The sequence below is a fragment of the Hippopotamus amphibius genome, chromosome 3 (genome assembly GCF_030028045.1).
Source record: "Hippopotamus amphibius kiboko isolate mHipAmp2 chromosome 3, mHipAmp2.hap2, whole genome shotgun sequence".
In the NCBI taxonomy this organism is placed as follows: Eukaryota; Metazoa; Chordata; class Mammalia; order Artiodactyla; family Hippopotamidae; genus Hippopotamus; species Hippopotamus amphibius.
This window is the reverse complement of record NC_080188.1, coordinates 78,732,492-78,744,893: the sequence shown is the minus strand read 5'-3', so window position 1 is coordinate 78,744,893 and position 12,402 is coordinate 78,732,492. Positions and strand designations below refer to the sequence as shown.

The following is a 12,402-nucleotide window of genomic DNA, read 5'->3' as shown; positions in this document are numbered from 1 at the left end:
AATTTTTACTTACTTATAAATTAGAAAAGAGACTCAGACTCAAGGCAAAAGCTGGCTGCTGCGATTCACAAGACTCCTTTTTTATCCCTCCTCTACAGAGATCAGAATATTAGAAAAGGTCTACTGGTGTCTCGCTACTGCCACGTGCCTCTCCACCTCAGAGTAAGTGTGGCATTAGGGACAAATCAATGCTAGGCAAAGGCAACCCTGGACAATCTCTCTCTCTCTTTCTCTCTTTTTGTGTTTCTGAAAGCTTGAGATAATCTAAAGCCACCGTTTTCTTCCTAAGTCTCTTTCTTTTCTTCCTTACACTCTGGCTATTTAACTGCTCAAGTGTCCATATGGCACTGAGAGACAGAAGGTTGAAAGTCAATCCAGCTAATATCACTGCTTGTTACAAGAACCACATAAATACTTGGCTAAAGTGAACTCAGGTGGGCTTCCTAGGTGGCGCAGTGCTTAAGAATCCGCCTGCCCATCATCAGAAAATCTACAAACAGTAAATGCTGGAGAGGGTGTGGAGAAAAGGGAACGCTCTTGCACTGCTGATGGGAATGTAAATTGATACAGCCACTATGGAGAACAGTATGGAGGTTCCTTAAAAAACTAAAAATAGAGTTACCATATGACCCAGCAATCCCACTCCTGGGCATATACCCAGAGAACACCATAATTCAAAAAGACACATGCACTCCAATGTTCATTGCAGCACTATTTACAATAGCCAGGTCATGGAAGCAACCTAAATGTCCATCAACAGATGAACAGATAAAGAAGATGTGGTACATATACACAATGGAATATTACTCAGCTGTAAAAAGCAATGCAACTGGGACATTTGTAGAGACATGGATGGACGTAGAGACTGTCATGCAGAGTGAAGTGAGTCAGAAAGAGAAAAACAAATATCGTATATTAACACATATATGTGGACTATAGAAAAAAAGGTACAAATCAACCGGTTTGCAAGGCAGAAATAGAGACACAGATGTAGAGGACAAACATATGGACACCAAGTGGGGAAAGCGGGGAGGGTTGGGGGGGGAATGAATTGGGAGATTGGGATACCAAATTGTACACTCTAAATATATGCAGTTTATTGCAAAAAAAAAAAAATTAAAAATAAATAAAAAAAAGAATCTGCCTGCCAATGCAGGGGACACGGGTTCGATCCCTGCTCCAGGAAGATCCCACATGACGGGGAGCAACTAAACCCATGCCCCACAGCTACTGAGCCTGCGCTTTAGAGCCCGTGAGCCACAACTATTGAGCCCATGTGCTACAACTACTGAAGCCCATGCGCCTAAAGCCCGTGCTCCACAACAAGAGAAGCCACGGCAACAAGGAGCCTGGGCACCACAACAAAGAGTAGCCCCCACTCACCGCAACTAAAGAAAGCTGGCGCACAGCCAAAAAAAAAAGACCCAACATGGCCAATAAAATAAATTTATAAAATAAAAAATAAAAATAAAAAAAATAAAGTGAACTCAGGTGATTTCTTTCCCTATATAAATTACTATTTAAAAAACAAAGTTCCTCAATGCTCCCAGAGCCTTGCATCAATAACAGGACCATTTAATTATGGCTGGCCTCAATTAATAATTTCTAAAGAAGCAACTCACATTTACTGAGCACTCCATATATGCCAATGTCCCAAGCCTCCCCATTTAACTCTCACAACCAACCTATGAAAAAGTTGCTACTGTTACCCCATACTACACACGATAAAATTAAGTCACAGAGGTTAATGAACTCACTTGCATGGCTGCAGAGCTAAGAAGTGGAGAAAGAGATTCTAATCAAGGCTGACTTCTGAGTCCCTGTTCTCCAACACAATGCTAAGAGTGCTGACAGCACCTCCCAACAAAATGCCCAAGGAGCTCATCCAAATGTGAGCCAAACACACAAAACCTCGCATACCAACTCGGCAGTGAGGTGGTTTAACTATTTGTCCCTATTAATTTTACTCAATCATTCATTTGGAAGCTAATAGTTTGGGATGCTTATTTGTTCTTAAAACAATAAGATTACTAATTGAGAAAATGAAAAATCAGTCCCAACTGGCCTCGAGTTAGTATTTCAGCTTTGCATTTGCATTTCTGCAGACACCACAAGACTCCTCAGCTCCCTCCCACGGAAGACTGTCCTCTGTATCCACCCACATGCATCTCACACGCATCCTGATGAAAAAAGAGACAGCTAGCAAGAAAGTCTAGTTTACTTGCTGTAAATTTTCCGGGGACAGCTGCTGTTCTTTACTTTCTTCGTTTTGCACGTAATTGGCCCTTGGCAATTTAAGATTAATGTGCAATCGTGGTAAAATATGTTGCAAGTTCACTTTGGGCGTCTTCCCTCCCACAAAGATTAATACTGAAACTATACATTATCATCTGCTACCAGGTCCATCTTGAGGCCCCATACGATTCCAGAAGTGCTCTGGTAGCAGAAAAATCCTCAAGCCAACTTCAGAATGATTTTCCAAAGAAATCTAAAACTTTGCTTTCCAAAGAAAGAGAAATTCACTTTTATATGCGACAATTCAAAGACTGTCACATCTTAGATGTGGCTTCCTACTTCTTTCCCATGAGTTCACAGCTTGTTACAAAGCTGAATTTGATCACTGACAGCTTGCCTAGACTGACGTTTTAATGCCATGCTCTAGAAATTAAAGTGAATATTCAAATTATCCACATATGGAAGAATTTTTTAAGAGAAATTCATAAGCAAAAGTGGCATACAAATCTAGTTTTAAATCATGACAACTACTTAAAGAAGTTTTTAAGCAAAAGAGTCTTACTTTGTTTTTGTATATTGTACAACACAGGCACCTGAAAAACGTGGTGTCACCTAGTTTCAAAAAAAGACAAGGTACTGAGCATGGGAAGCAGTTCCTTAAGTTATTTACTTAAGAAAATTATTCTCCAAGCTCTGAAACCTTAAGATGTTTTCATACATAACGATGTATCTTTCTATATATGTCTAAAATATTACCCTTAATTCAGAAAGATGCTGATAATTTCATGGAGTGAAAATCAATCCTGCAAGTTACTTAAAAGTACTAATTCCAACCACATATAGAAGAATAACTTCTTACACTAATCTTCTAATAATGTTACAAATTGCTGGAACACATAATATTGCCAATGTGGCATTTTAATCAAATTTCTGAATCCTTGAGCAAAAAGCAATTGCTTATTGAGTGTTTACTATGCATGCAAGACATAGTACTTAGAAATGAAAAGAGGCAAAGGATAAATAAGACATTTTCTCTACTCCAAGGGAAAAGCAAAGTTCCAGAAACAAAATAAATATGTGAGAGATAATTAACAATACCAGGCAATAGAAGTGCCGAATGAAGAACATGGACATCTCAGGATTAAAACAATCCAGTGGAAGGATGGAAAGAGGAAATAAAGAGATATTTAATGAGTTATAAAATCTATGATGTACAAAACTTAGCTCTCTGACCTTCACAAACGTGCGTGGGAGTAGATAGTGCCAATGAACTTCCTAGTTACATTCTTTTCGAAACTAAGGGTCTGAAAGGTTAAGAAAATTTTACCAAACTACAACTTTCCAAAAGGCCTCTCTTACTGCACCACTTTGGAACTTAAACCTACAACTCCTATCACCCACAGAAAGGTAAACCTTCTACAGAATAACCCAAACACCCCCTCCCTCCCACATGCCTCTCCAGCCCCTGCTTCAGTCGCACCCTATGGCTCTCGGGTCCCAGATGTGCTCATCCTTTCAAACACTTCAACAGCCATTCTTTCCCCTGCCAAGACTCCTTGCTCCTGACACCCCACACACGTGCACCTGGACAGCTCCCCCTCATCCTTTAGAAGGCAGCCCAACTGCTGGATCCTCAGGGAAGCCTTGAGTCAGTGGTATCTCAGAGGCCCAGGAGAGGCAAAGGAGAAGACTGGACCCATCATCACCTTCCAGGGGTGCAGGCGCCCGGAACGCCAGACTCCATCATGACAATGCCACGAATCACAGTGGCTGCACAGACAATGGCGGAGAAGGTATGTAAAACCGCTTGAGAATAATGGGTTCTTTTCCCACAAAGGGAGAAACTACCACAGGGCACCAGAACCTAGGCATCATGATGAGATGGTAGGTAGGAAGGGCTGGAAGCGAAGCAGTGGGATGAGTGAACACTTCTGAATTTGCCTTGGATTCACCCACAAAGCATCTAAATTTGAACCGTCCTTGACTTCTGATGCACTAAGACTTGGCCACTTTGAGCCATTCTGTGATTTCTTCTCTTAACCTCACTTTTTAGGATGCAGGTTCTACCCTACATCAACTCTGCTCTCTCTCATAATCCCAACTCTGCTGTCTCTCGTACTCCCAACAGTTAAACTCTATTTTCTCAGGAAAGCTTCTTCTATCCCCTAAAAAGTAGATGAGGAGAAAACTCCTGCCTTCACTGGTCTATTCTTATTGGACCTCTCACTGTCTACTGCGGAGGCCCAGCTACCAATGATTTTGATTCAACAAAGCTAAGCCCAGGAATCTGCATTTTCAAGAAGCACCCTGGTGCTCCTAATATATTTCATCACGTCTGCCAGGGACCTCTGAGTTTCCTTAATATCCTTTGATTCCCAAACTAAAACTTGAAGGTGAAATTCCTTACAGAACTCTGATCCTCTGTGTACAGCCACCTGTTCCAAGTGACTACACCTTCATCTGCTAAATCACTTGGATGTATCAGTTACCTCCCCCCGGAATACTCCAAGCAAGGCAGAATTCTGGGTCATCTCACATATGGCTATTAATACTAGTTGTTTTTTTTTAATAATTTTGAAATACTGACAATTATAAATTTATTTAGTACTTATGCACCACAGTTGTAAGCATTTTTTTTTTCTTTTTTGGCTGCGCTGGGTCTTCATTGCTTGCAGGCTTTCTCTAGCTTTGGCAACCGGGGGCTACTCTTTGTTGCAGTGCACAGGCTTCTCATTGTAGTGGCTTCTCTTGTTGTGCAGCACAGGCTCTAGCTGCATGGGCTTCAGTAGTTGCAGCACGAGGGCTCAGTACTTGCAGTGCATGGGCTCTAGGGCATGCAGGCTTCAGTGGTTGTGGCTCACAGACTTAGTTGCTCCATGGCATGTGGGATCTTCCGGCACCAGGGATTGAACCCGTGTCCCCTGCATTGGCAGGTGGATTCTTAACCACTGCACCACCAGGGAAGTCCTTTGAGCCTACAGCCTATAGAGTGGTGGGTAAATCTTTATCGGATCCTGGATTCTTAGTGCCTACTCATTCTGAGCTTTCAGAATTTTTCGAAGCATTTCTTTTTCCCTAGTTTTCATGTTTACCTTTCTAAACCTGCTACTGTTCTATCTATGACCTTCTAGAACTTACTCAGGTCCTTGTCAATTAAATGCAAATGCCTGAGTATTTCTTTTACTTTCTTCATGCTTCCTTTCCATTTGGCTTGCTTCTGTCTCCACATCTTTGCTGAGGTCTCTCTAAATGCCAAGATATACTTTTCTACTCCTTTATTTTCATTTTTTTTTTAAGAACTTCTATTGAGATATAGTTAACAGACAATAATCAGCATATATTTAGAGTGTACAATTTGGTATTCCAATCTCCCAATTCATTCCCCCCCCAACCCTCCCCACTTTCCCCACTTGGTGTCCATATGTTTGTTCTCTACACCTGTGTCTCTATTTCTGCCTTGCATTTCCTCTTTCATAGTTGTTAGCATTTGCCTTGTGTATTGAGGGGCTCCTATACTGGGTGCATATATATTTATAATTGTTATCGCCTCTTCTTGGATGGATCCCTTGATCTTTATGTAATGTCCTTTCTTGTCTCTTGTAACATTTTTCATTTTAAAGTCTATTTTATCTGATGTGAGTATTGCTACTCCAGCTTTCTTTTGATTTCCATTTGCATGGAATATCTTTTTTCATCCCCTCACTTTCCGTCTGTATGTGTCCCTAGGCCTGAAGTGGGTCTCTTGTAGACAGCATATGTATGGGTCTTGTTTTTGTATCCATTCAGCCAGTCTGTGTCTTCCGGTTGGTGCATTTAGTCCATTTACATTCAAGGTAATTATCAAAATGTATGTTTCTATTACCATTTTCTTAATTGTTTTGTTGTTGTTTCTGTAGGGCCTTTTCTTCTCTGTTTCCTGCTTAGAGAAGTTCCTTTAGCATTTGTTGTAGGGCTGGTTTGGTGGTGCTGAATTCTCTTAGCTGTTGCCTGTCTGTAAAGCTTTTGATTTCTCCCTCGAATCTGAATGAGATCCTTGCTGGGTAGAGTATTCTTGGTTGGAGGTTCTTCCCTCTCATCACTTGAAATATATCATGCCACTCCCTTCTGGCTTGCAGAGTTTCTGCTGAGAAATCAGCTGTTAACCTTATTGGAGTTCCCTTGTATGTTATTTGTCGTTTTTCCCTTGTTGCTTTTAATAACTTTTCTCTGTCTTAAATTTTTGTCAGTTCGACTACTATATGTCTTGGCGTGTTTCTCCTTGGGTTTATCCTGCCTGGGACTCTCTGCGCTTCCTGAACTTGGGTAGCTATTTCCTTTCCCATGTTAGGGAAGTTTTCAACTATAATCTCTTCCAGTATTTTCTCGGGTCCTTTCTCTCTCTCGTCTCCTTCTGGGACCCCTATAATGCGAATGTTGGTGTGTTTAACATTGTCCCAGAGGTATCTTAGGCTGTCTTCAGTTTTTTTCACTCTTTTTTCCTTATTCTTTTCCTCATCAGTGATGATCACCATTCTGTCTTCCAGGTCACTTATGCCCTTCTGCCTCAGTTAATCTGCTATTGGTTCCTTCTAGTGTATTTTTCATTTCAGTTATTGTGTTGCATCTTTCTGTTTGTTTGCTCTTTAATTCTTCTAGGTCTTTAGTAAACTTTTCGATCTTTGCATCCAGTCTTTTTTCAAAGCCCTGGATCATCTTCACTATCATTATTCTGAATTCTTTTTCTGGAAGGGTGCCTATCTCCTCTTCATTTAGTAGTTTTTCTGGGGTTTTATCCTGTCCCTTCATCTGGTACAAAGTCCTTTGCTTTTTCATTTTCTCTATCTTTCTGTGGCTGTGGTTTTCAGTTCCACAAGATGAAATACTGCTGATACTGCTTGATATTGCTGTCTGCCCTCTTGTAATACTGTGCTCTTAAAACTTTAAAATATGTCCCTGTCTCTCTTCATAAAAATCAGGCCCAAAACAAGGGCTTCTGAAACTGTTTCTGAAAACATTTCTGGAGGCTAGAAGTCCAAGATCAAGGTGTTGACAGGTCTTGTTTCTTTTGAGCCCTCCCTGTCTGGCTTGTAGATGGCTGCCTTCTTGCTGTGTCCTCACATGGTCACTCTCTGGTCTCTGTCTGAGTGCCACTTTTCTACTCCTTTAAATCCAAAGATGGCTGTTCCTAAATACAGTCCTCAATTGAGGTCAAGTACACAGCAATCCCATTGACATGCATTCGAATTCCCTCGACTCACACAAAGTTGTAACACTTTTATTGTAGTACTCGGAATGCTTCAATTACTTACAAATACCTACATTTTGTCTACCGTTCATGGATCGAGCATTACACGTAACCAACCTTTACCACGTATCCCAAAGGCCTAGAGCAAGGCTATGTACACCCCGTCGTTGCTCAATAAATACTGGTTGACTGGCTTCAGGTGAGAACTAGGGTTTAAGTCACCTGTTACTGAGGAAAGGAAAAGAACATTGCGTTATTTTCTTGGGAAGTTTTCTGTTTCGTTTGTCTGGGCTTAGGGTGGGTTATTTTTAAAAAGAAGTTGAACGTTCCCCATGTAGCAGGACACTATAACCATAAAGATAACAATTGTGTATCCCATCGCTCCATCAGGACAGTGGTTCCTCAACTTTACTATGTATTAGCATCACCTGGGGGAGTGCTTAAACCGCCAACTTCCTAGTTCACACCAGACAGCAATGAAATCAGACTGACTGGAGTGAGAGCCAGGCAGCAGTGTTGTTTAAAGATCCCAGGTGATTGCACTGCACAGCAACGTTTGAGAACAGCTGCTTTAGGAAGTCCTTCAGCTTGGAAAACATAAGCAATACTTTCCCAGCAGTAGATCCATTAAGAGCTGATACATATCATTAACAAATACTCAGTAAGTGGATGAAAGCTCAGTTGATCTAACTCCCACATGTGCCTAAACTTCATCAACAAACAACTCTATGGAGAGGAAGAGTATGATCTGTGAGTTGATACTGATATGGTAGTGAAATGATGCCAAAAGTACAGTGAATGCTAACAGTCCCATCCACGCCAATATATATTTGTGTCATATATTACATATGTTATCTACATTAGTATGTGAGTACACTAAAAATGTTACATTTTCTTAGAGTACTAAGGACTCTAAGTAAATTTTAGACATTTGATGCTTTGTACATATTTAAGCAATGTCACAAATAAAGTTGATAAAAATGCCAAATGTCATTTTTAAAACAACATATTAGGTAAAAGGTACACTAACTGCTTTAACCAAAACATGTCATAGTAGTCATGTTTAAAACAGTGAAAAAAACGATTAGAAATAATTCTTCAATCATATTTCATTAAATGCCTCTGGACATAGGCATGTAGACCCACAAAGTACACAGAGGGGTCATTAATGCTATCCGCCAAATATTCCCGGCTCTCTGCATGCTTTTCAGGCTCCTGGTGGGATTGTGATATGTAGACTCTTTGGGGTTGAGCAGAGCCACGTGGCCATTTCTGACCAATCGGCTGTGAGCAAAGGAAACTCACTGCAAGGCCAGAGTATTCACTTGTTGGTCCAAAACCCTCCAGGCAAGGCCACCAGGAGCCTGGAAGCCCAGGTATCAGTGATGGGCAAGGCCCTCCTACCAACGTCTGAGTGAGAAATAAGTCTTGTTGTTTTAAGCCACAGAGAATTTCCAGTTTTCTGTTACAGGAACATAAACCAGCTTTATCCTGACTGATGAAAAAAAGTGATGCGACAACATCTGTAGCATTAAAAAAGAAATCAATAGCCATGATAGCTGATTTGGGGCAAATCATTAAGAGCAATATTCCCTGAAGGAACTTCCAAATTTAGGATAAAAGCCTCAGAGATTCCACAAGGTTCCTCATCACACTGAATAACACTATCTGACAGCTGATTCTTTTAACTCTATTTTTAGTTTATTACGCCATTAAAAACAAAAGGCTTTAGTAACAGAAGACTTCCAGGAACAAAAGATTTGAAAAGAAAAATACATGCTTTTTTGTTTTTTATTTTAAACCTAACTTAAAATGTGTAGACTCATTCTTCCGTAGAAAAATAAAAAATCCAACAATTTACATATTTATAATAAAAATACATTCAGTATATGCAGGTCCTACTATACATATTCCATTCAATGTATGTAACACTCCATAAAACTACACAGACCAATCAGAAAGCGTTCTAGATAGATTTTTACCTGCTGAGGCAGAAGCAAGTATGTATAAATTATATTCTTTGGGGAAAGAATTTAATTTACCAAAATAATAAGCATGCAAATGATGCAATGAAGGCGCTTAAGAAGCTCGGGAAAAAGAGAAGCATGAATGATGAACTGAGAGATACAACCATATCCCAATTTTGGAAATTTGTGAAGCACTAGGAAAAAGAAGAAATTTGTCAGCTCAACCTCGGTGCAGGTTGAAATGAATGAAAATCTGTCACAGACTGAATTGCCACTGTAAAGACAGAATTTTAGAAAAGCTTTCTGTGGCTTGGGTTTTTATTATCAATGGGCAAATCCCCAAATCATAAAACAGCTCGTATTCATCTGTTAGCCAGAACTCTCATTTCACAGGTGGCAGTCCTGGCTTTGTAACAAAGACCTTGTTTTGACAGAAAACGTGAGCGCAATGCTTCATCCCGTTAAGTCATTCAAAGTAGGACTGGGATATACAATATACGAGAGTGAATTAAATATTCAATTTATCCCTATTTCACTAGACTCTAAACAAAGAGAAATTCATCCTCCAGAAAGAGCCTGTTTTGCAAAATGCAGTACTTAGTTTCTCCAAAGTCTGTTGGAATGGCTGCCAAGTGCCAGGGCCCTGCTTTTCCTTAGGGACTATAAAGAAAAGACCTTTGAGCTTTTAGTCCGGGGACCAAAATGGGGAGGGATTATCTTCCCTTAAGTTTAAAATGAAAACAACCCAGATATTACCAACAGGTGGATGAAGAAGCAGAGTACAGTATGTGCACATAATGAAATACTACCTAGCAATAAAAAGAAATGAGCTAAGGGTATACCCAAAAGATGAATCGCTAAAGCAATATGCTAAATAAAGAGGTCAGAATCAAAAGACTATATACTGCATAATTCCATTCATATAAAATATCTTTTTTTAAAAAAAGAACTAAAGTGATAAAAAGCAGCTCAGTAATGGTCAAGGGCCAAGGAAGGAGTGGAGACTGACTGCAAAGAGGCACAAAGGAATTTTGGGGGGGATAGAAATCTTCTAGGATTGTGGTGGCAGTTACATGACTATACACATTTGTCAAAACTCATTAATTTGTACAGTTAAAATCAATGACTTTTTTACTATACGTAAATTTCTCAATGACACTGATTTTTAAACTGGAAGCCAACAAGACAATGGAAGATGGAAATATCTTACTAGTGTGTGAACAAGAAGTGATTAAGACTGGTTGTCCGGACTTCCCTGGTGGTCCAGTGGGTAAGGTTCCACACTTCCAACACAGGAGGCCCAGGTTCAATCCCTAGTTGGGGAACTAGATCCCACATGCATGCCTCAACTAAGAGTTCACATGCCACAACTATGAAGTCCACATGCCACAACAAAGACCCGGAGCAACCAAAATAAACTAACTAACTAACTAAATATTTAAAAAGAGAGAAAAAAAGACCGGTTGCCCAACACTGCTGATTCTTCTACTGATTCTCATTTCAGCCCTGACTTCACACTTCAATGCGAGGGAGAAATACATACATTAAAAGGAAAACCCCACCCTGTCAGAGTACATGAACAACTGAATCTCTGACACCTAGAATGTGCATTTTGCATTAACATATTTCATTCTACAATACTTAACCATGCAATAAACATTTGAAATGACCCTTAGATTTTACATACCTATAGCCTTTCATGAATAAAATGATTCAATCATGTTACCTCGTGTTTCAACTGCACTGATGCATTTTCTAAGAATTGTGAATCCCATTTTATCCAACTGTGCACCTAAAAGAAATAGTTATAAAATATTAAAGGCACGATTAATTACTCATAATTCTCTTCCTTATAAAAATAGGACAAAATTGTTTAAGTCCAATATAATTTTTTATTTCACTCTTTAAAAAAGCTGAAAGGCCACGAGTTCCCTGTTTAAATAATGTAAATGAGAATTTCATATACTAAGAGGAACATTTACTGGAATATCAAGACATTTATTACCAACATATATAAATAAACTAGCTTTTAAGTTAGTAAATACAGTATTTTATTTTATTTTTTAAGAACTTTTATTGAGATACTGACATACAATAAACTGCATATATTTAAAGTGTACAATTTGACATTTTTTTCTTATTAGTAAAGTATATATGGTAATCCCAATCTTCCAATTCATCCCACCCCAATACCCCCACTACAGTATTTTAAATAGTGGAAAACAAAGTGATACAAATCTTTAGGGGAAGCTATCTAGAAATAGTAAAGGTTTTGCCCAAATTCCAACAACAGCTCAGGTTTGTTTTTTTAATCATATATATATATATATATATATATATATATATATGAGTAAAAGTTCTTAAATTACTTGACAAGCTGAAGAAATAATACAAAACTTTTTTTTTTTAACCTAGGGGAAAAAACTGTCTAAACACTTTTAAATAACAGTATTTGAGCCACGAGCTTGAAATTTTTTTTCGTACTTTATACCATGCCCTAAGCATTTAATATTTTACTATTTTCATAATGAATTTAAAACAGATGATTCGTGTAGCAAAAAAAAAAAAAAAAAGATTATTTTGAAAATACAATTTTACATTTTTTTCTAATGTGGATACTTGACCATGATTAGGCTGACCTATTTGAATACCCTAATAAAAAAACAATTCTTGTTTCAAAAATGCAGTCGGGGAAGTGAATGCTTTATTCTGTATTTAGAACTTGGCAGCAGGAATACTAACTCCTGGTTCTCAGAGGGGACAGCATGAACAAGTTATGAACATAAACTCTGCAGGTTTAAAGCTAAGCTCGGACAGCACTTTAATAAGGAAAATTGGGCAGTGGTTTACTTTGTTAAGGATCCACTATTTACAACATTAATATAAAATCCAAGTGTTTCTTTCTGCTTAGCAAAACCACTCTTCCAAAACAAGGCATGTTTTCATTTCTCTATAACAACCAGAAAAGAAAGGAAA

The 12,402-nt window shown here is 38.9% G+C and overlaps 1 protein-coding gene across 2 annotated transcripts in view; it reads right to left on the bottom strand.

The window, feature by feature from the left end:
• ARHGAP10 (Rho GTPase activating protein 10) overlaps nucleotides 1-12,402 on the bottom strand; it is a 322,934-nt gene that overhangs the window by 142,072 nt on the left and 168,460 nt on the right. For both annotated transcript variants that reach the window (XM_057726057.1, XM_057726056.1), the window contains one exon: nucleotides 11,153-11,218. In XM_057726057.1, the coding sequence (XP_057582040.1) occupies nucleotides 11,153-11,218 (66 nt within the window). The remainder of the gene's footprint in view (nucleotides 1-11,152; nucleotides 11,219-12,402) is intronic.